Source organism: Megalopta genalis, chromosome 10, assembly GCF_051020955.1.
Source record: "Megalopta genalis isolate 19385.01 chromosome 10, iyMegGena1_principal, whole genome shotgun sequence".
NCBI classification, from domain to species: domain Eukaryota; kingdom Metazoa; phylum Arthropoda; class Insecta; order Hymenoptera; family Halictidae; genus Megalopta; species Megalopta genalis.
The window spans coordinates 17,193,479-17,217,109 of NC_135022.1; the positions used below are offsets into that span (position 1 = coordinate 17,193,479).

The 23,631-nt window shown below is 44.8% G+C and overlaps 1 protein-coding gene across 1 annotated transcript in view; it reads right to left on the reverse strand.

Annotated features, from left to right (window-relative positions):
* Window positions 1-2,191: 2,191 nt before the first annotated feature.
* Window positions 2,192-23,631, reverse strand: part of LOC117220173 (uncharacterized) — a 43,687-nt gene continuing 22,247 nt past the window's right edge. The window contains exons 2-3 of the mRNA XM_033469894.2: window positions 8,015-8,184; window positions 2,192-5,213 (exon numbers count right to left, since the gene is read on the reverse strand). Coding sequence (XP_033325785.2) covers window positions 4,890-5,213; window positions 8,015-8,184 — 494 coding nt within the window. The 3' untranslated portion in view covers window positions 2,192-4,889. The remainder of the gene's footprint in view (window positions 5,214-8,014; window positions 8,185-23,631) is intronic.

The following is a 23,631-nucleotide window of genomic DNA, read 5'->3' on the forward strand; positions in this document are numbered from 1 at the left end:
TGTCCGGCACTGAAAAATTCCTGCGTCTCCCCCCACAGAGAGATAGAAAGAGAGGGAAAGAGAGAAGAGAACCGTGCGTACGGTTCAGCTAATAAAATCATCTGCATCCGGGCCAGAAAATTATCTGACGAATTCATCTGCTTATCGAGCAATAAAATGGCCCGGCGTCCACTCCTCGATCCCGATGCCTATCTCCTCTGCCCTTCCACCTCTGTTCCTCTCTCGATCTCTCGCGTATAGGTGCCTAGACACATTGTGGCGCCAAGCCGGAGAGCCTCTTCCTCCCCATGTGCACAGCACACACGTATAAAGACGCGTTCCCTTTCTTGATCGACTTTTTTTATTCCCTACCTCGATACGAGAGAAAAAGGAGAGGGAGAGAGAGAGAGAAAGAGAGAGGACAGAGAGAAAGAAAGGGAGAAAGAGAGAGCTGCTTACGTTCGAGCATCGGGGGCCGGTTTAATAAGGCCCACCGCCCCTCCCTCCACGATATTTATAATCCCGCGGGGAAACTGTTTTTATAATCTCGCCTAGGAATCTCGGAGCCTGCCATACCTAGCCGCCGTTTAGGCCAGCTCGGCCTTTCGAATTTCCTGATCTTTGGGCCCCCTGTTTGCGACCCACTCATGAAACTGCAGGGTACTTCGGGATCTTTACCATATCTGGGTAATAGTACCATTCGTTCGCAGTTGAAATTAATTTTTGCTCCGAGACTCCACGGCAGTACTGTAATGTCTTTCTAAAATTGACGCTCAGGTTGTCCACAAAAATAGACAATTTGGGAAGAGCAGATACGATTATTTGATCCTTGCGGTTCATTTTTATAGTTACGAATTGTCAATAACTATAAAAACGAGACGCAAGACTCGGATAATCGTATCTCCTCTTCCCAAATTGCCCATTTTTCTGCACAATTTTAGCGCCAGTTAGGGAGACATTACTGTACTCCATTTAATTAACGTTTGTTTCCCAATTTTGTCTTCTTTACATAAATTGGTTGCATTTGCTTCAGTTGCCTACTTTAGCCACTTTTATGGTTCGTATATTTCTAAATCTTCAATTTTTAGTAATATCGAACGAAGCTTGGAACGAAGGTTTCATCCCTTTGCATTGCAATAGCAGATTAGCAAATTTAACCCGTCGCGTTAAAATGGCTGACAACAATGTTTACATTACTAAACGTTCGTCTTCAACAAATTACTAGAAACAGTAACACAGTTAAAGGACAAGCGCGACTCGATTACATACATATGCAAAATAAGAATTGTATTCCTAATCAGAAGAAATGTTACGGAACGAAAAATATGAGAATAGTGTGCAGAGTTTCTACCACACGTTCGGCAATTTAGGTAACACGGATTCGATTCGACAGTTGACACCGTGGTTCAGTGACGATAAAAGATCTCGCATATGGCAGAAGAGGAATCGTCAGCAGCCGTCAGGAATACCGGTGACTGGACGACTGAAGCTCTGACGCTAACCAGCTCTCGGTCTCTTGTAAAGTCAGGTATACGCGAGTCGCGGGCACTAAAACGAACGTTAATTTCCACACGTTAAAGTTATTATTTATTGATACGACGTAATCTCGGGCCCGAGATCAAGGCAGACGCTTAGTCGGTCGATATTCACCCGAAACTGCGGCCCGGGCGGATTCCTCGTCGCATTTTATTATCTCGATCGTTCATAAATTCCGTTACAATACAAGTATAAAGTATCCACCGCCTCCGCGGTACGAAAAAGGTCGTCCACAGGGTCCGTGGAGGTCCTCTCGCGTGTAGCATTGTCATCGTTCGGAGCCAGCTTTTCAATAATCAATTATACGACATTAAAACCGTATATTTATGAATCGTTCTCCATCCGGTCCTCCCCGAGAAAAGGAAAAAAGATCTGAAAACAAAAACTTAGAGGAAGAGTGAGAGAGGTGAATACAGGAGAAAAAAGGATAGAGTTATACAGAGAGAAAGAGAGAGAGAGAGAGAGAGAGAGAGAGAGAGGAGAGCGAGTGAACCAGGGAGAGAGAGAGAGAGAGAGAGAAGAGAGAGAATCTGGAGAGAGGACCTGTGCTGGCACCGATAAAATACGTATCTTAAAATCCCGACGAATAGTCCTCGTAATTAAATCCCTGGTTTTTTGCCGAGGCACCGAGAACAACAGGAATAGGTGGTCGACGCGTCAAATAAATCAGTCACCGTTCTTTAATATATTTCAGTCAATATATTTCCGATCTTCTTGGCAAAACAAATATTATAATGTGGTACAGGCATGGTCGTGGATCGGGAGCTCTCACCCCATCGCCAACCTAAGCATATACACAACGAAAAATAATAATTATTATAATAAAGTTAGAATGACGGGTGCGCTCCGTATCTCTCGATCGTCCGTTCTCTGTTCCCCCTTTCTATCGCTCTCCCGCTCTCTCACTCTCTATCTCTTTATTCTTGCTATTTACAGAATATCACACATCAGAACAAATCCGTAGGACATATCTTACAACATATCCCCAACACGTTGCATCAGAACTTTGCCTATTAATATATTTACAATGTCGCTTCGTCGTTCCTAACTTTTCCGCGGCCATTTTATATTTCCCCGCACTGCCAAGTTAATTAGAACTCTTGAAATCTGTGACACAATTTAGGTATCACATACCTTTATCTTTTGGGACTAAATATGACGTTCTAGCGTGTATAATTTTGCACGCAACGCGTTATTTTTAGAAAATCTGTGCGGTTCTAGCAAAAATTAATATTTCTTTTTTGAAAAATTTCTTTTTTTGCGATAGGACCGTCCAAAAGATGTCAATCCTTAAGAAGATTGCTGGAGTACCGATGCAACTTTAAATCAACATAGGATGAAGTCTCACTCACCTCTTATATGTTAATTGGACAGATTTCTCATTGCTTTTGAATATAAAGTGTTTTACATCGGAAACGAATATACGGGATCAATTGTCCAAATTCTAGTGAACATTAAAACAGGAGAATTAATATCGTATGAATTGACAGATGTGTAACACTTAACAAAACCCCAATTGAAAATACATCGAAGTTTGTACACATATATTCAAAAAAGACGAACCATTAAAAGAACTGCCCGAGATACCTATTCAAATTAGTTTTATAAAAGAAACGCTACAATATGCGAATGCATACAGACATTTTAGAATCCAGCTTGGGTGTCCAATTAAGGATCGCAGATTAAAATTCCTAATTTATTGACAATGCCGGGTGCGAGAAACGAATGGTGGATTGGTCGTGGCGCTCCGTAGGAACAATTACAAAGCCGTTTCGCTTCGGGATTCGATAAACCGAGGCACGATTCGCCATATTGGATAGGTTGAGACCGCCCCGGTTGATCCGTAACGATCCCCGATTTTTCCGCGATCGAGAAACGCGCGTGACACCTTCGGAGCGCTCGCAAATAGCCAGCCGGTGATTTAGGTTAATTGTATTTACACCCATACTCCGCCCGCCGCGCCGCGACGCCTCGATCCGAGGTAACTAACTTTCTTATTTGGTTTCTCCCGTGTCCCGAACCTCGAGATTTATGCTATCGCCGTGATGCGTCGTTCCCGTTCGAGCCTCAGCGAATAGAAACCGGAAACCGTCTCCTCTTATCCGCCCGTGAAACGTGACAATAAATACTAACCGCGGGCTACCTTTGGTCGCGAGCACTCTTCCTATCCTCTAAATCAGGGCTGCGAGAATCCAGGAACTTGGTCTACTGCTCGGGCTTTCGTACTGTTCGAAAGGACAAATGTTTGCTGATTGCACGTTGCGAGCCAGTGAAAATATTAGGCTGTCCCAAAAGGATACACCAACAATGTGATTGTCTTTTTCTCAATGACTTATCACTTCTTAGAATTTTTTGGGTTCAATCGCAGTGGTTACTCGCATCTGTCGAGGTTATTATTTGGGGGACCGATGAAGTTAGGGGCAACCTAATATTGACGAAAAGGCGGATAGAAAAATTTATGGGTTAAATCAATGGTTTCAATCCTCGTCCATCTCTCATCTTTCCAACTGAACGATGTCAAACTGATAAAAATGTTAAAAATCAATGAGGTGAAACGACGGCTCAACATCAGGTTTAAAATAACGTACTATATATTCAGGATCACAGATGGACAAGGATGAACATTCGTAAACAGATACTCGCAGAACGATTTCACTTTAACAACCGATTCACTAAAAACAAAAAAACTATCCAAGGAAGGGCACAAACTAAAAATACATCGCACCATTCAAAGTCCGAACCCTACTCACAGCCCCAGTCTAACCACTTCTCGAATTCATCCACAATTCGCGAGTCAACGTTCCCGCTGTCCGCAAAACGAGTTCAAGAAGGAATAACAAGGTTCTTCAGGTTCCATTTCAATCATTCCTATCAATCTATCAGAATGAGACTTTCGCGTCATATAGCAGTGAACAATAGTACCTGGGATCCCCTAGAATCCAGATTATTGGAACCTGTAGGACCTTTTGGAGCTCTTCGAACTCTTGGACCTCTTGGACCTCTTCGATCTCTTGGACCTCTTCGATCTCTTGGACCTCTTGGATCTCTAGAACCTCTAGAACTTTTTAGACATTTTAGACCTGTAGGGTCCGTAGGATCTCTCTCTCTCTCTCTCTCTCTTTTTTATTGAAATTCTTTAGAATTTCTAGGATCTCCAGGAGATCCTTAGGACCTTTAGACACTTTAGGACCTTTGGGATTTTTAGGATCCCTAAGAATTCTAGGTCCTCTAGCACCTCTAGGACTTCTAGGATTTCTAAGACCTCTAGAACTTTTAGGTCCATTAGAACCTTCAAGATTCCAGATGATAGTCCGTAGACGTTCATGGAAATCGACAGTGATTCTTCTCGATCTTCGGTGATCCATGCGTTGGATCTAGTAGGCGGTCGCTTGGTGGTGCATCAGCGGATTGAAGTGATGGGGTCCTAGGTGATGGGGTGGCGGTGGTCCCGGCAGAGGACTGTGCTGAGGCCCGACCGTCGGCGGCTGGCAGACGTACCATTCCGTCAGCTCGGGCCCCCTGGTCGACGGATGACTCGACGGCGGATTGGTCGCGGTGGTCGTCGGGACGACCGGCGGCGGTTGAGGAGACTCCGTATGCCCCGTCACCGACAGGCTACCCCCGCTGCTGCTGCTCTCTTCACCCTCGCTCTCGTAGCCCCCTCCAATCTTGCCCTCGCCCAGGGTCAAGCCGTGCACCTGGAAACAAGAGGCGGAGCCTAACGTTAGGATTTTCGTTACCCCCAAGTCAGGACGAGTCATCGCGAGCTACTTCGCACGACTGGGGTTGAAACTGTTCGCTCGCATTCTAGGGGAGGAGTTTAGGGTTGCTGAGGTGACGCCAGGAATTCCGTTAATTACCGAGGAATCGTTCGGATTGTTGGAAGCCGGGTGAAAGGTCCGAGGTGGTTGGTTAGGTGATTTGAAGAGTGGTGTTTAGACGGTACTGTTCAATTTCATTGGTGTTGTTGTAGTGGATCTCGATTATCTGAATGTTTGATGTGTAAATTCTATAGGCGGTTCATTTGCGGTACTATTTATGCAGAAGACAGTGAAATTGAAGGTAACGCTATAACCGTTCAAATGCTGAAGGCCATTCTGTATACTTAATACTAAACCTATCATGTCGGAAAAGATGATCAGTTTCACATGTTTCATTTCAAAATTATTGAATTTATAAAGACTCTCTCATAAGAAATGATTTAATCGATTTGTTCATTCAAGCATATATTATTATAGAAATGGCGAGAATTCTAAATAAATTCGATCTTGTCATTCTCATAGAGAAACAGACATTAGCTGTTTTTAATGCTCGATAAGTTTAGTGTTAATTGTCATTGTAGACGTATCGAACAATTACACAACCCTGCTTTAATCCCCTATAGAGGTCAGTGCTGAAAAGGTATGGGCTTCAAAAAGTCATTCATAAATCTATTCAAAAAGCGACAAAGCATTAACCCCTTTTAAAAGAATTGGAAGGTATAGTGAGGTATAGTGAGGGAAAGCGACAAAGAAGAACATGCAGAAGAAGCACGTAACTCAATCAGAATCGACTGATGGTTACATGGATGAATTCGATAGGCAATAACGATTTATATAATTAACATTTGATTGTAAATATGAGCCTCTACCGACCAGTTGCCAGTGTTATCAAAGCAATGAGTTGAATCTACAACCTTCGCAACAGTCAACCGAGAAGAAGTTTCATCCAGTGCCATGTTCTCAACCCGGCTACCTGCACAGATCCTGACGATCTTAATTTCCTATACCTTGGGGATGATCCATGACTATCTCGGGTCTCACGACTGAAGACACTAGTGTATCTGATCACCGTAAGTTATCGCTTCGCAGGTCAACGGGAATCAAGCAAAAGTAGGGAATCACGAGCAAAAAGTATCGCGACGCTGCGTTGGCTGAACCGAAGTCGCTAGGGATCACGAAAAGAGAGAGTGAGAGTGAGAGTAAGAGTTAGAGAAAGAGACAGAGAGAGAGAGAGAGAGAGAGAGAGAGAGAGAGAGAGAGAAAGACTTTGTGGAGGAGCAGAGGGATGAGGGAGGGGTAGATCAAGGCTCCGTCGTTTCCCGTCCCGGTTCCCCATGGCCGAGTCCTCTTCGTTCATAATTCAGTGAGCAAATCTCGACGACTGCCTTCCGCGAATCACGGGGCCCCGGCGAAAAGCGTGGAGAACCAAGGAGCCGGCTCCTATCCGAAGAACCTATCGCGCACGTATCTCGGGAGTTGGCTTTTGGACGGTTCTGCCACCCTCTAGCTCCGCCAGCTCGCCTCCCGTCCGCTCGGTGTGCCACAGATAATTTCCTATTAAGATTCCGTGGCCGTTCGTGCATGAACCTTACGCCAGGATACTATCCTCTCCTGAACATCGTCCCTACCCACATGCCTTTTTCGCCTGTCTTTTTTACCTACTATATTTCACTCTTTCTCTCTCTCTCTCTCTCTCTCTCTCTTCATCTTTCTACTCGTGTCTACTACCGTGAAACGAAACTTGGAAACACACCTCGATACGTGTGTACACCGGTGTTACGGAGAGAAGCGAGATAATTTCAGCCCGAAGGGGTGGATGCGAGAAAATTGCTGCGATTCCGTTGCGCTTGTTCGGCCCTCGGCATTACAGCGATCAGCATAATTGCAGAATTGCGTTCGCAGGCATACCTTTGTGCTTCGGGGAGAACAACTGACTCTTTCTCAGCCACTTTGTTGCGAGACTCATTGTGCCACCCTCACTTTTCTAGAGATTATAATCGATTCTTTGATCAACAATTTTTTTCCGCTATTGTTGGGACTGTTCGAACCCTGAGTTATATACTAAATAATATTTTGCGACGTCGCTTCACTAGTAACATTTTAAAAATACTCTAACTCGTACCTGTTTGTCTGTAACAATTTCTTTCGAACTACTTGGATAATTTTATGTGTATGGAAGCTAAATAAAAATTTTATGTGTATCTGAAGCTAAAATTTTGATAAAATGTAGACCATTAATGCAAAAGCTTCGTGGCAAGTCGGTACAATCCGATTCCATCGATGTTTCTAACTTTGTGCAAGATCTAACAGAAATGTAAAGGACTGAAGCGAGATCAAGAATTATTCGAGGAATGACATCGGGGATGCACAAGAATGATTAGTAGACAAGATGAAAATGAATTTCATGTGTGAGATTGTTTCGCTGTATACACGGTTTGAATATGAAAAGCATGAGTGAGGAAGATAGATGCATGCGAATTATTAAATTGATCTATTTCTTTTCGTGTCCTCAACGAGCGGAGTTACAGTTAGCTCATCAAACATTTGTTGATGTTAAAGGAGCTGTTTTATTGGTCTTCTCTCGCATAGATCCATCATTTCAATGATATTAATCTTTCTAAGATGATATCCCAGTTTCTTGGACCAGAATACCCTGCTGTCGATACGATAACGAGCAAAGCAACGGGAAAAGACAGGAGTCGTTTCGAGCAGCTGCTGATCGCATGGTTCGACGTTACCTTCATATGCTTGCGCAACGAGCTGGGGTGGGTGTAGGACTTGTCGCACCCGGAAACCCGGCAATTGTAAGGCTTGTCGGACGTGTGGACGTGACTGTGCTTCTTGCGGTCGCTGCTGTTCGCGAATCGCCTCTCGCAGCCGGAGTACTCGCACTTGAACGGCTTCTCTCCTGCGAAAGAAAAAGGGAAAAACCCGGGACGTGAATTAATGGCGTTGTAATTGAGACGTGCAATTACACGCGCGTTACACAGCGATAATTGAAAACGGTACTCTCCCCGTATTGGCCAGCGACCGATACGATGCAAACGTGGACATTGATCTATGCTCTTTCTCGCCGCACAAAACAAACAATGCTCAAGGCTTGTCGGCGGTCCCTGTTATCGGCGCATAAACACCCTGGCGATTGTATTGTATGCGAATCCGCGCAATAATGAATGAAGTATGATGAAACCCTGATTACCCGAACCTTCGGTGTCCGAATTCTCTGCAACCGAAATACGTTACACGTGCGTTATCTTGAAATCATCGACAATTATTTCACCGACAATGTTTTCATCGGCGCGATTTCAGCGACACTGCATTTCGTCGACATTGTTCATAAACCGATACGTTGAAAACACTGACAGATGTTTTACACCGACTCTCGTTTCATCGACAAACGTTATTATCGACGCTTCGTGTATGAAAAATGCAGAAATGAAGTAATTCTGTTTCGAAACACCAAGTGTTATGTAACCGACGAAAAAATATTGACGAACTTGATTTGTCCGACGAAATGTTGAATACTTGGAATGGTAAGCTTCGTAAGAGTTATTAAAGAAGAATCTGAATGTACCGTGCTGCGATAAATTCTTCCAAATTGTCCATTTCTAACGCCAAATTTAAGATAATTTTTCCTGTAGTATTGCCATGTTATATGAACAGAAAAAGAACAATATTTATAAACTTTCCAATACATTAACCGTCCTAGGATTAATATTTTCAAATATAAATTTTATTTATCGCGATTCGTCAATCTCCAATCACAGCATCATGAAGTTTCCACGACAGAACATCTGTGAAAGTAGCTTATTCGTAATTGAATTCAAAAATTGTGATTGCTGTGCCATGATGGTAGATCTAATCAATTCCTGTTGCGATTTTCATGAAGATAATGCACAGTGTTACGGAAGAAAGTGAAGGTGACAAACGCAGATGACTAAGATTAAGTCGTTCAGCGATCGACGCGCTTTGACGGGCGTTTGCGATGCAGAGGAGCGTTCTCGCGCTTCCTGCCGGAAGCCGAGTTGTCTCCCAGCGGGTAATTATCAGGAAAGCGGCGATCGCGGCTCGGAAAGGCAGGAAAAATATTTTCCTCGGGCAGGCCGGTGGAAAAAGGACTCGAGGCGCTGCCACAATAGACTCTCGAACGCGATTACATCGTATCGCGGACCGTTTCATCATGATTCCCGGATATATCTTGATGAGCAACGGTGGAACATTTTCTCCGCGGTGCTCTCTCTCCTCGTCCTCTGTCTCTCTCTCTCCCCGTGGCTCCTCTTCGCCTAGGGCGAGGAGCAGAGATATCGAGAGATAAGCTCCCCTGCACACGAATGGCCGCCGTCGTCGGGGCGCAACGAGACCGTGTGGCGTGACTCTTATTTATTTCCACCGGAAGTTGACTGGAATATATTTTACCGTCGGCTCACACCTCCCCCCTCCCTTTCTCTCTCTCTTTCTCGGTAGACACCCTTTTCCGGGACTTCCTACTGGCGCTCTCGCCGAGAAGTGCGGAGACGCGCGAAGCAGGAAGCGCAAACTTGGCGGATTTTTTATGGGGAAAATGGTGGCCAACTTCGCCCTTCTACCCTCCGCGTCTTCTTTCCTTCTCCGGCTGGTTCCAGGATCTCCACCCTCCTCCGCGACCAAGAAAAAGGGAGCAGTCGCGGCTTGGATACGAGATCCGCGTTAGCGGAACGTAAAAACGAGGACCAGATGGAATGGGATCTGTATGTTCGAGAGCCGAGATTTTACCACCCTCTCGCTGCTACATTGTTTTCTTTCCTCGTGGGCTGACACTACTTCGGTCTAGGGGCGACAGATTCGTCTCGAGTGTCCTCGCGGGAAATTATTTCATTGCGTTTCTTCTGTCGGCGTTGCTTAATCTCCAGGAATTTTCATTTTTGTCGATTATTGGTTCAATCTTTCGTGGACCAAAGAATCGGTCAATATTCGAGTCAGTACATATTAATCATCTTAATGCCATTTTCAAATTGCAGAGACCTTTTCTCTCGTATCGGAAACCATTTTCAGTAACGATGTTATTATAATAACGAGTTACTTATTTCACACACAATCTACTTCATATGAACGTTATTCATCTAAAACGAGGCAAATATTGATTTCTCTATTATGTAAATTTAGGAATGCAAATAAGAAGGGAAATTATTAAAGACGAAGTAGTGCTAATCAATGTGGTTGTGGAGAAAAGACGTAACGTAAGAAATTAATAGGATTCTTTCACGAAGTATCAAGAAAAATTCTCTGGCAAGATTAAGTGGCTGACGTGATTAAGCAGAGAGAAATTGTGTTCTGCCATCCATGGAATTTTCAAGCGAAGTGTTAAATCGTCGCGATCCACTTAACCCATCGGGGGAAACCGTTCTCGACGGTGCACGGTGGTTGATTTTTCCTTTCTGTGACCCACGGTCATTAGGCGTATCTGGAGCAAGCCAGGCCTATTTTTTCTGGCTCGTACGAACAAGCTAGTTCGCGTTTATTAATACGATCAGCTGGCTATCGCGACGAGAAAACTCGTCAACGCGAATAACGACAAAGAAGCGTGGCAGGTTTTCGCGCCGCGAGCTCGGCCGGCCCGGACTGGCCCGACACGGCTAGGCCCGACGTCGTTATTCATCTCACGTGTGAAAAGCGCGATAACATTGCCATGTTCCCGTGACGTATCACCGCGACACAGATTATATTTAAATCGCTCGGACGTGGACTGCGGGCGCTTATGGCAGCGCCGTCGTAAGAAGGCGTCTTAAATATTTATGAACCTGGAAAGATAGCGGTTACCGCGCTGCCGGTGTCGCGCCGCTTATCTGACGTTTCACATGACTATGCTTCAAATTCTCTCGTTGACTACCGGTGCCGAGAGGTCTCGCTGCTGGACAATTTGCGGCGGACACGCTTCGAGAGTTTTATTGGCAACGTTCAGCCGTGGGACGCGAGAGAAAAGTCTCATCAATTATAACCGAGGAAATTACCGCGCAGCTTGAACCTCTGCGAGGAGTTTCAGGAAATTGCTGTGCTGCTAGCAGCCCGAAACGCGACTAATGCGTCTTGTTTTGCAGCAATAGCAAGACTGGAGTTACTCAAACTTCTATTACATTATAGGTCAGAATGGAGAAAAACATTTCTCGTAATAACCAATCGAGTATGAATTATATAAAATGTTCCGTCCCTTCAAATCGGAATAAAATTGTGTTCTCCTGTCATCGATATCGAAACACTCAAGTAAACGTTGGCACACACTAAGTGTGAATTTTCTTCTAAAAAATGATCAAAATCGAAGGAGTCCTAATCATTAGAATTGATGATAACGCTACATCAAGCGGTTAATTCTTTTCCAGCGTTAAGCGCGAATGCATAGAGGGATGCAAGAGAGATCTGGTTCGCAGGCAGATTCGCCATGAATCGCCTCCACTCACCGATTCGCACCTCCTCAGAGGTGAATCCTCCCCCCTAAGCCAATTTCGAGGGTTCGAATAGCGAGGTGCCAACGACGCCTGGTTATCCGGTGCCGGCATAAAGGCGACGCACACCGTAGCGAGCGAGTCTCCTTCTACCAAAAACGGGGACGATTAATAACTTTTCAAATCTGTCCCCGGCAGGGTCGTGAGCTCGGGGACCGCTCTTCGGTAGCGAGCACGTTGGCAAATAAATAGCAGATAAATAAAAGCCTCGCGTCTCTCCTACGTCCTGCCTGCGTTCTCTGTGTCGTGCGCGCGGGGTTGCGTGTGCAGATGGCAACAATATGCCGTGAAATATTGCCCCCGACGGTCGTGTGCGAGGAGATGAACGCGTGTGCGTGCCCGGGGACCCTATAGGAAGACGCCTCGATACACGCTTGATACACTCACGGGCCGACTCTCTCTCTCTCTCTTTCGCTCCTTCTCTTTTGACATCTATCTCTCCTTTACCTGTGGGATTCCTCACCGAGGGAGACTTAACTGGACGGAAGTTTGTACTCGCTGAAGGATTCACCGGGACTCTTTTCCGAGGATCGAGAGATCACACGGTCTCGGCGAGAGAGGATTCACCGATCCATAGGATTCACCAATTTCAGTGATCGAGCATTCGAAGGACGCATCTGTTTACAGTGAAGCTTATTTTCGGATGCTATATATGAGTGGGTTAAAATCATAGTGGTGTAAGTTACATTTTTCTCACACTGTGAGAAACAAGGTATGTTATTGTTTACTAGCACATGCATTTTTTACTTACCAAATTTATCGTAAAGATAATTTAAAGTTAAGTTAATTTATAGAGTAACTTTATAATTTATTTCACTTGTCTTTTCCAAATTTTGGCATGCATAGATTATATTGCAAGACATCAGTCAACATTTTCGAAAATGTGACTTACGCCACATATAATATACTAGAAAATGATTATTAGTATACCTTGGAAGTTTTAGGCACTGCTATACGTATTATTGTGCAGAACATAGTGAAGTGATTTAGTAAAGCTCTTAGTTTCACGGTTTGTCTTGTAATTAATGTGGCATTGTTATTGCTCCTATAAATTTCTAAACTGAAGATGCTTTCTGTAATATGTTTCTTTAAAATGAATTTGCAAGGACGAAAACTCATCTTGTATTTAACTAGTTCATCCAAAGTCATACTAGGTTTAGAATTATTTAAATATAAATGTTCTCATACTTTACAGAAAAATAAACAGCGGTGATTGCATATAATGTACAATCTAATAATTTTCCATCGCAGTAATAAATGTAAAAATTAGACAGCAAGCTTCTCAATTATCTTTTGAACGAGTTAGTAACAATAAGCATCGACCGAACGAAGAACGAATAGTTTAATAGCAATGAGGTGTCAGAAGCATCACGAATCGGTTAGGTCAGCTCTCCACTCGGGATCCACCCAATTTTCTTATTAACCCCGATCTTGACCAATGACAACAATTTCCCGGCGTCATCTTGTTCCAAAGATTCCCGGCATAATAATACGTCCATACAAATTCGAAACACAGTTGCTCGTACGTGTTTCACTGGATGAAAGTGTGTTGGTGGAGGGACGAGAACCGCGAGCGCACACAAGGGAGAACCACGGACGCGTACTATATAAACTCGAGATTCATGGTGCACCGGGTTACAGCGTGGTGCAGCGAGAAAGGGAGGCCCGAAGAGCAGTTCCCGAAGGGCAGTGTAGGCACCGTGTTATGACTTTCAGAATGGGGAGGCACAATGGCCCAGATCCGCGCCGGATAAAATAGTTATTATAATCGTTTTGGCTACGGTCGGGATCGAACTCTCAGAGAGAGAGAACAAGAGAGGGGGAGAGAGAACAAGAGAGAGAAAGAGAGAGAGAGAGAAATACGAGAGTAAGAGAGAGAACAAGAGAGAGAGAGGGAGAGAGAGAGAGAGAGAGAAATACGAGTAAGAGAGAAAAAGAGAGCACATGCGCGGACGCGTGTGCGTTTTAATACGTGCATTTGTATCACAAACCTGGCCGGGCAACATGAAAAATGAAAGTGCTTGAATAACCATGAAACAAATATTTTGAGACTTGCAGAGCAACCAAAAGTTTTGAGGCGCCAAAATTGCATGCTAAATTTAATGCAGGCAGATGGTCTTCATGCACAACTAAAAAATTGTAAATATAACTTATAGGAAAAACATGCAATTATGAATATGCAATGTATTCAAGTTTCGCTTCCTAAATAAAACGTTTAGCCTGTCCTTAGTTAAATTGTCTTAACTAACATTCCCGATAATTCTAAAAATGAAATATTACATTAATAAAATTATGTTTAAATAAGGGAAAACAAATAAATGGTATTATATTTGGCATTCTATGAAGTATATAAACGAATAAAACGCGCAGTTCGAAAGCTTCTGCTCAAAAGCATCCCCCTCCATCATTCTTGCAACCAACGACTCAATTAATTACGGCGACTTAAGGGCGTCGATTGGCTCTCATTTGCCGCGAGCGTCTCGGTAATAAGGTATTGTTCGCGCAACAATGGCCCGCGGCAAGTGTTGATTCGCAGCAGCAACAACACAATCATCGAAACGGTCCCGTGTTCTCCGTTGCTCGAATTAATAGATCCTCCGCTAGATCATCCTCCTGGCAGATAGAAACCGAGAGAGACGGCTATGAAACACGCGTTTAAAAGAAATTCGCGCCGGGGTCTCTCGCGCAACAATGTACACCCGCGGAAGATTTATTATCGATACATTACAACTTCCGTCGGAGCTTGGCCTCCGGGTTCGCGCCACGGTTCGCACCTTGAAGAGGCCGCTGCATAAAAGCAATCTAGAATTCCATCTTTCCTTGAATGCCTCTTAGTAGGAGACTCATTGAGCCGCAGTTTTCCGAAAATCTCCGGAGTGATATATGGGCGTACGCCATTGTGTCGGCCTGAAACGCTTCTCTCCCCCCCCCCACCCTCCTCCATCCCCTTCCACGGTTTCCTCGGTCGAAGGATAATAGATGATTTTTCGCGACCATTATACTCGAGCAGGACACCAGGCCCGGTCCATCGGACCTTGTTGTGAACCGTACCAGAAAACCGAGCTGCCCCCACTTTTCCGGGCAGCTTTCTTCCGCACATGCAACCCTGCCCCCTCGAACAACCAGAACGACCCCCACTATTATCGACGAGTTGTCGGCTGGATAATTTTCTTGTTATACGATTTATATTAGCGAAGACCGAGAAATCATTCCTGCTTCGATTCTCGCGTGGGCGATGGAAGATTCAGCCACCTCCGCTTCTGTAGCGAATTTTCTGGCATATAGATACTATTTCTTAAATGTGCGTAAGTTCCTTGTTACATGTCCCACATTATTGAACAAGGAATACATGTAACTGATTTTATATTTCCGATAAATGTTTAAAATAGACAATTCTGCTTTCCTCTCTCAACGATGTCCCAATCCTCTCTTTTATTCAGAAAATAAATAATTTTCTTATTATAAGTTCCATAAAATTGCAAAAATGAGTAGATGTAATTTAAAACAGTGAAATCTAGCCGAATACAACTGAAAGAAACTAAGAATGTTAATGTATTAATTTGAATTCGTTAAAAATACTAAAAATTTGTGCTCGACGCGTATGTCTCGCGTAAGATGCAGACAATTTTTATTTTGCGCAGAGATCCGCGGTCTACAAAGAAACCATGATGCCCCATTTTACCAACGATTTTTCCAGCACGCAGACACCCCTGGCCCGTCCCCAACCCAGTCCCAACACCCTCCACTATATAAGCGTTCTCGAGTGGATAATTTTCTTGTTATACGTTCGACATTAGTGAAAACCGAGAAATCATCCCCGTGTCGACTTTCGTGTAGATCCCAAGACACATCGAGATAAGATCCGAAAATGTAGCTGCAGATCGATCTTGACACGGATTAAGACCCCGAGATATTGGATCTAGATAAAGACCCTCGGGAGGCTCGCGTTTTGTAAATTGATTGCACCATGCGCTCTCGCTCTCTTCTTCCTTCTCGTTTCTTTCTATTCCCTCTCACCGTCCGCCCCCGATGTGATTTTTGTCCCCGCGTGGCAAAAGTCGAGATTCAGACGCTGATAGAGAGAGAATGTGTGTGTGAGAGAGAGAGGGAAAGAAAATGAGAGAGAGAGGAATAGTGAGAAAGAAAGAGAGGAGAAGAAAAAGAGAGAAAGAGAAAAAGGAAGAGAGAGAATCAGTGTGAGAGAGGAAGAGAGAGAGAGAGGGTCTTTCGAGAGATCGGGCGATCGCCGGTTATGATCGATGAGCTTTCCGTAGCGGGATAAAAGCAGGATCGAAACGTGAACGTCGCGATTTAATGAAAGCTGCACGAGCATCGGACACCGTACGGGCCCCTCTCAGGGGAATTAGAATCGGGCCCCGGTCGGCAGATCGTGATTGGATAATCATCGCCTGCCCGAAAATGGAAGTGTCTGCTACGCGCAATTCATTGCGTCACGACTATCGCCTTTTGTAATCCCGCTCGCCGATCGTACACTGCACGTTTTGTGCAACGTGCAAGTACATTGTGTGCACTTTGTACTCTTCCGGGCACGTAGAACCTCGTGACTGTGATTTCTTCGAACGATTTTTTCCGATCGTTATTTGATACGGATCAATTAATTTCATTTACACTTGAAACTCTCGTTTCTATTGTAGTCATTGTATTCTTGATGTATACTCAGAATCGAATGAACTTCCGAGATCGTTCATAGAAAGATAAATAGACTGCCTTAACATCTCGCTGTATTATTTTCCTCACAGTTACACGATTACTAATAATTTCTTAGGAGAGAAAGGAAATTTGTATTTACTGCGTGAAAAGAGAACAACATTCTATTCATTCATTCTATTTAAAAGGACAGGCCCGTCTAAGATCGGCAAGGGGTTGATTAATAATAACAATTGAATGAAGAGACGTAAAATAAAGAAATTGTTGCGATTAATGAGAAAATTGAATATAGATGAACTAAAGAGGAACAATAAAATATAAGAGAATTCGATTCCCGTTTCCCACATTCGACAGAGAAAATGTTTACCACGAAGGAATACCTGCAGTCTAATTATAACTCAGAATTCCCGGTAAGCCAAACGAGAATTTGCTTCCGTATTATTTCCATTTCGCATGCTATTTTCGCAGCCCAGAAAATTCGATGGAAAGCACGCGGCCAGGATGGATGGTCAGACGAAGGTTTACACGAGTGTCTGGCAAAGCCGCGCGAACCTGCGCGTACAAAGCCGAGGAATCAAGGATGATCGGGGCTGGAAACGCTTCCGCAGCGATGGCTCCTCAAGCAAGAAAGGCGAAAGGCTCGATAGCGGAAAACTCTGTAGAAAAAGTCGAAGCAGGGGAAAACGCAGCCACCGCCACGAGAAAAAAAGAACCGCAAATCCGTGGGTAAATGTAACTACCGGTTGATGCGCCGATCATTCCGCCATGTTGGCTCCGAAAGGGAGAGCGCCATCGGCAGATGTTTCTTTTCCCGTGGTAATTCGAGTGTTTGTCCGTTCCTCCCATCCTATTCGATGCTGCTAGCCACAGTATCCTAGCCACGTAACAGCCCCTCGCGATGATATATCCTCGATCTCCATTGGAAAGTCGGACGGGATCCACGGATCTTGTCTAGATAAGACAAAAGGATGGCTTGTATGAAGCCTCGGCGAGATCGGGGCGGATCCTTTTGTCCGATCGATCTACGAAAGCCCGAGGAAAATCGCAACGGATCTGGATCTCGATCCCGAGGAGATAACACGGAGATGTTCCCCGTGTAACGACCTCGGAGGATGCAGTAACTCTCGAATGGTGGAGGATCGATCACGAGGAACAACGACCGAGGTGGACTTTTATTTTACCGGGTCGGCGGAAAGTGAAATCTACTTTTGCCCTAACATGCGGTTATTTTCTTATCATTATTAACCATCGCAAGGCGGTGTTTACGTCAATCTTGGTCCGGAGTCTTTAAATTGCTCATTTAATTAATCAATTTTCGGCAATTTAATAAAATAAATTGCTGTTACATTGCTACTAAGTCTGCCAGAAATATCACAAAATGTTTTCAAAAATTGCTGAATAAAATTCAGAATTGTTATAAACATCTCAATAGTGCAGCTGTGAAAGTGGTCCGCCGATCGAGGGACAAGAGAGCAAGAACAATTGTTAAATTTGTCTGAAACCAGTACAAAGGATCGATTAAATAGAACAATAACTCTCTCCCCTATCAGAATCGTTCAATGTTCCATTCCGTCAGGACATCTAGCTTTCCATCCAACAAGATCCAGTTGCCAGGATCGTTCCGAAAAATCGCCAAGGATCTTGATTTCTCGAAAATTCGGTAGCCCAGTGTCCTGCACGTAGGTGCAGTTTAGAGTCGTATATCCTTGCCCGTTATCTGAGTCGGGATGCTACCGTTGCGAGCCACTCTCTCGCTCAAAGCTGGTCCACGGAGCCTTTCTCTCTTTTCCTCTCCTCTCTTTTTCTGTCCCCGTCTCTTTCCAGCGCGTCGGTTTACACGACGTTTATACGTGTTTATGTAAACTCCAGCCACGGAGCACACGTGTTGCTGCTGCGGTTGCTGCTGTCGCTGGCAACTAATCTTCCCTTCCCAGCTGTCCTTCTTTCTCTATCGTTCCTCACGGTGTCGTCTTCTGTCCCGGTCCCACCAGCAGAGTCAGATCAAACTCGGAGATTTTCAGAAACTGCCGGCATAAAAGATAGGGGCGCCATGGGCCACGGTATGCCGCTGCCCATCTAGAGTTACCAGGGTCGGGGTACCAGAGGTCCTCCTCCCGTTTCGGCCGCGTGAAAACAGAAAACCTTCCCTGGGGGACAGGCTTTCGGCGTTTATCGTTTTCGGGGGACGGGCTGATTGCAGGGAAATTGATACTTCGATCGGAATTTCGGGTCAACGGAGTATCACTGCTGTGACCCTACTGAACTCTCTGTTCATTATTGGTGCCCTTAGCTTTCTGATACTCATCGCTGTTTTGTAGAACCGAGGCGCGATACCATCGTGCGGAGCTTCTAGTAATTTACGCTTTTGTCATTTTTCTGGAACAACACATTGTGAACTTCCTCTTGCCACATGTGGAAATTTTCTACTCGTAAGTCAATTGTTAGAAACAGGAGATAAATTAGAATGGATAATTTCTTTGAATAATTTAAAGTCTTCACAGTTTTGTCGATTTTGTAATTCGTTCATTTTTTGTCATACGTGCAGTCTAGTTACTATAGAGGGTGTCCCAAAATTATAATACAAGCGGGAAATGTGAGGGGTTCCTGAGGTCATTTGAAGTAACTTTTTCCTTAGCGAAAATACAATCCGCGGCTTCGTTTACGAGTTATTAATGAAAAACATGATGATTTCTCGCTTGTATAATAATTTTGGGACCCCCTGTATGTATATATAAGAATGTCTTCCTTACTCTGACGTCCATAAAACGCTCAATGAAAAAGATAAAACTGATAGTATTTTATTAATTTTTGCCATAAATGCATCAAATTCACATTCTAATATTTATGAATGTACAAAAATGTCTTCCTTATTCTGATTTCAATAAAACGATAAACGAACGTGATAAAAGAGTGATTGCATTTCATTTATGGTTGTCCTAAATGCATCAAATTCGAAGTCCACGTTTTCACTTCCGATAAAGCTAGAAAGAGCTATTGATCATCCTCTAACTCTTATGTGTTTACCTCATGATCCAACATCGACACTGAAGCTGGAGGTTGATGAGTCAATGTATAATGCTTGACAAATCGGTCGTATAATGAAAATTATCTAAGAAGAACTTTCTATCATAGAAGATGAACTTTCCATCGAAGAAGATAAACTTTCCATCAAAGAAGCTGAACCTTCCATCAAAGACGAACTTTTTATTTAAAAAAGACGAACTTTCCATTGAAGAAGCTGAAGTTCCAAGATAGTCTTCCCGAAGCAGAGTTTCCAAAAGACGTTGCACCTCGGCCGCTACCGATACGGCCCTGAGGGTCTCGTATGCAAAGGCGCTTGTTATTTATTCGTGGAAGGTGGCATTTTTTTGGACACTGACCCGCGCGTATATAGTTGTCACGGCTCCGGGTATCTTTGCACCGATCTACCATAATTGAATGTCCCCGCGGCGAAAGGGGCACCGTGAGGCTCCCCTTGTTCCTCTTCAGCCACGAAGGAACCATCTTCTCGCGGAATGGGAACCGAGAAGAAGAGTTTGTCGTCAGGCACACGTACCTAGTAAGTATCGATCCCACTGGCGGCGACTCGTCAGAGAATGGCGTCCGAATCTGCGGCCGAGTGTGCCGAATATCGCGTCGGCCATGCTGTCCCCCCGTTCATCCCCTTGTATCCCACGTATCGGATGGATTCATCTAACCGTAGATCCTCTGGTAAACGGTTTCCGAGCGAGTCGAACGCCAATATCGAAGCGTGCCCCTCGACACGCAGGTACATACACAAACAGCGCGGCGCAGAAACGCTTCTCAAGGGCCCTCGAAGGTCGTATTCAGGGGCCAAGTATTAGGTGCGTGGCAAACCCTTATCCCCCATTCAAGGGCCACTGAAAGTCTCGTCAACTTTTGCACGGGCCACAGAGAAAACAGCAAACAGATTTCGCTGGACCCGGATCCCCCCACTTTTTCACTCTTGCCCAGCTTTAAGGAGAAACGAAAGAGGGTTGCTTTGTCGCAGCTTCGTGGCACCGGTGCTAAATGGCAGAACCGCCAGCGAGAAGGACACCAACTCCGACGAACCTCGGGAAGATAGGTCTGCTTGTTAGGCCGCCCATTGTCCGGTCCGGGGATTTTTCCGAAAGGAACTTTCCGTTTTCGATTCGTGTCGGCGAAAACGATCGGAAACTTTTCACTGGATGTAGGATAAAAAGAGAAAAAGAAAGAGGAAGAGAGAGAGTGTGCGTGTGTGTGTGAGAGAGAGAGGCGAATAAGAACGAGAGGATAAGGGGGAGTAATCGGTCAAAGAAAACGTCCGCAGATTAGCATTTCAGGTTTTGAGAACCGGAAAGAATTGTGTTTCGAGTGCCGGCAAGCACCGCGTGCTAGTACACGGCTACTTAGCCGGCCCTCTGTCGCTCGGGCCCTCGACAGCCTTCGTTTACAAGGCCCTTGTGTGTCGCTGCCCTCTTTGTGCCTCACTTTGAATCTCGTGTCGCCGCTTTCTCGCCTGCCGGCCTCCTGTCCGCGCTGAATTTTCACACGAACGCGCAGATCCGCGTCCTTCTGGCGAGCAGGAATTTCGAGGTCGAGGGAGTCGATACTCGCGAAAAACTTTGCTCCCCGTGGTCGGAGTTCCTCGGGAAACGTTCGATTCCCCGCTTTCCGAGCATCCTCGGAGGCGTCAAGAAGGAACTTCATGATTTACGCGCTGACGGGATTAAGTGGCGAGGAGGAAGCTTCCCGCGGGTACTTCGGAGAGCGTAAAGGCCATATACAGGACCAGGGACGGTACTAACGAGAGCAGAAAGAGTGGGGAAGATACATCGCAGCCCCCGACTCGACGCTTTATCGAATGTTCCGCCGGACGATGTTCGGCTGGTTCCTTGGACGCGTGCGACAGGATTAAACCCTCTTAGAAGGCGGAAGACAGTGACCCGTTGGCTTTAAATCATGCTTACTCCGAAAGCTACAAGACGTGGGCATCTTTAACGCTGGCGGCTTGGACTCTTGTTAGTCCATCTGGAAGTCCCTTAGCGATTTTTTCGACTTATTTTGTTGGTTGTTTGTATGATTTATTTTACTGGAGGGACGCTGTGAACTTCGTTCACCGGTGCCTGAACTTCGAGCATGATTTTCCAAGTTTTACCTTACCTTGGCAAGCTTTTGAAGACAAACATTGCGGCAAATTAAGTTTCACAAAATATAAGTATATCCTATTTTCTTCAGTGATATTATTCTTAAATAATGAAGTGTGTGTTTATTAATATTATTGTAGTTATTTATAATTACAAACTTCACGAAAAACAGAAAGCTGCATTGTTTTCTGAGAACAGGAATCACTCAGAAATGGCTTTCTTTTTCTAATAATTTGGACGAGTTAAAAGTACTGTATCGATATCCTTCAACTCTTTTTATCTAAAACATTACCTACTCAGTCTGATCATAAATGCATAAAATTCATGATCTATTCATAATCCACCATTTTAGAACACAAAATATTATTATAGGAAATACGCTATAAATGAACCTAAAAACAACTTAAGACAATCGCGATGAACATTCTGTGCCGAGGAAAACAATGCAGAGCGAGCCGTAGCACTGAATTAAACGCACTTTAGTCACGGTTAATTTGGTTAGCCGACGTTTAGTCATTAATAGATGCTGGCGCAAGATCGATCGGTATTTATTGACGGCGGATGATTCGACGATTTCGACGCAGCCGGACCGAGGATCGTCGACGGACTTTTGTCGTGCCATCCCTTTCTCTCGTAAGCTACGATCGCGAGAAAGTCCCGAGGATAGCCCTCCGCCCGAGGTTGACGTGGCACTCCGGATGGTTCTCGTGTGTGGGCCAGTTTTCGGCTTATTAATGAACAGGCCCGGCCAGCTCTAACGATTAGACACAGGGCGTGGCGAAAAGATTGCTAAATCAGATCGCGTTCCGGCTCTAAGCTCGCTTATGCAGCCGCGTTTTCCTGCAGCTATTAAGCGGGCTCGCCTCGACACTCGGCTGTCTATCGATCGATCCTCGTTTCTAATCGTCCCCGCGACGCAGAACCAGCGTCCTTTAGCCTTTTAATTAAGATGTAATCGGCCTCGAACGCTCTCCGTCCACGGACGCGCCTTGAATGATACGAACTTGTCGGAGAGATAGCCTGTTCGGAGTCCAATGGAATCGATAATCATCCGGAAGCAATTATCCTTGTGTGTACCGAGTGTTAATTGAAATGGCTTTTCTCACTGGAGCTTGTTGCTGTTCATAAACCGTCTTATCCGTTGATCTGGTGCAACCCTTCTCAAAAGGGTCTCTTTCCTTTTAGCTTCTTTATCATCTTCGAGTTTCTCTATTCTATTATCTATTACGTTCGACGCTCCATGAAGGAATGAATGCTGCAGCATTCATTTTCGTTGTGACGAAAAATGAACTGAATGCTGTAACATTCTTTATAAGCCACACTATCGCGCATTCAATGCTAGATAGCGTCCATTTTTTGGAATTATTATGCACTTTATAATTTGATCTGTGTGGACGTCGATGCTAAAGCATTCATTGGATATCACAATTAGTTTAAGAAAAGATCACCTGTCTACTTTTGTAGCTCGTTTAAATGTTCACTGTCCGCGAACGTGTTAACCGATTGTTTTAAATTTGTTGAAAAGTCAGAGGCATCAATTTATTAGACGATGCATAAAAGAAATTTGCAAACACTTTACACATTTTTGTTATCTCTCCGAGCTGTATCAAAATTTAATGAACAGGTTTCGTGGACCAGCGTCGAAAGTTCTAAAAATTTCATCTGCAATGAAATCGCGTACGCTTGAAGTTAAGCTGAGAATGTCACACCTACGAGCAAACGCACACCGAAATCGCAACGCTAACTCACAGGACTGACGCTAGCAAAAAAGGAACGCAATCTCGGGGCGAATCGCGAGTCGTTGGGGGTGAGAGGCGCGGGCCCGGAGAAAAGGGGTCCAATCGGCCGAAGAAGGGGGGCCGGACGGGGCCCCTAAGCGGAGTGGGGGTAGAACATAATGTTTCCCACAGCGCGAGGAGTTGTATATTTTACGATATGGCGAGCAATTTGACATCTCGCGCGAGGCATAATTCACGCCCGTGTGCGTGGCCTGGCCCTCGCCACCCTGCTACGTCCGCAATGATAGGGCCAGGCCACGCCGAGAGGGAAGAAGAGGAGTGTATGCGTGCATCGACGCGAGGG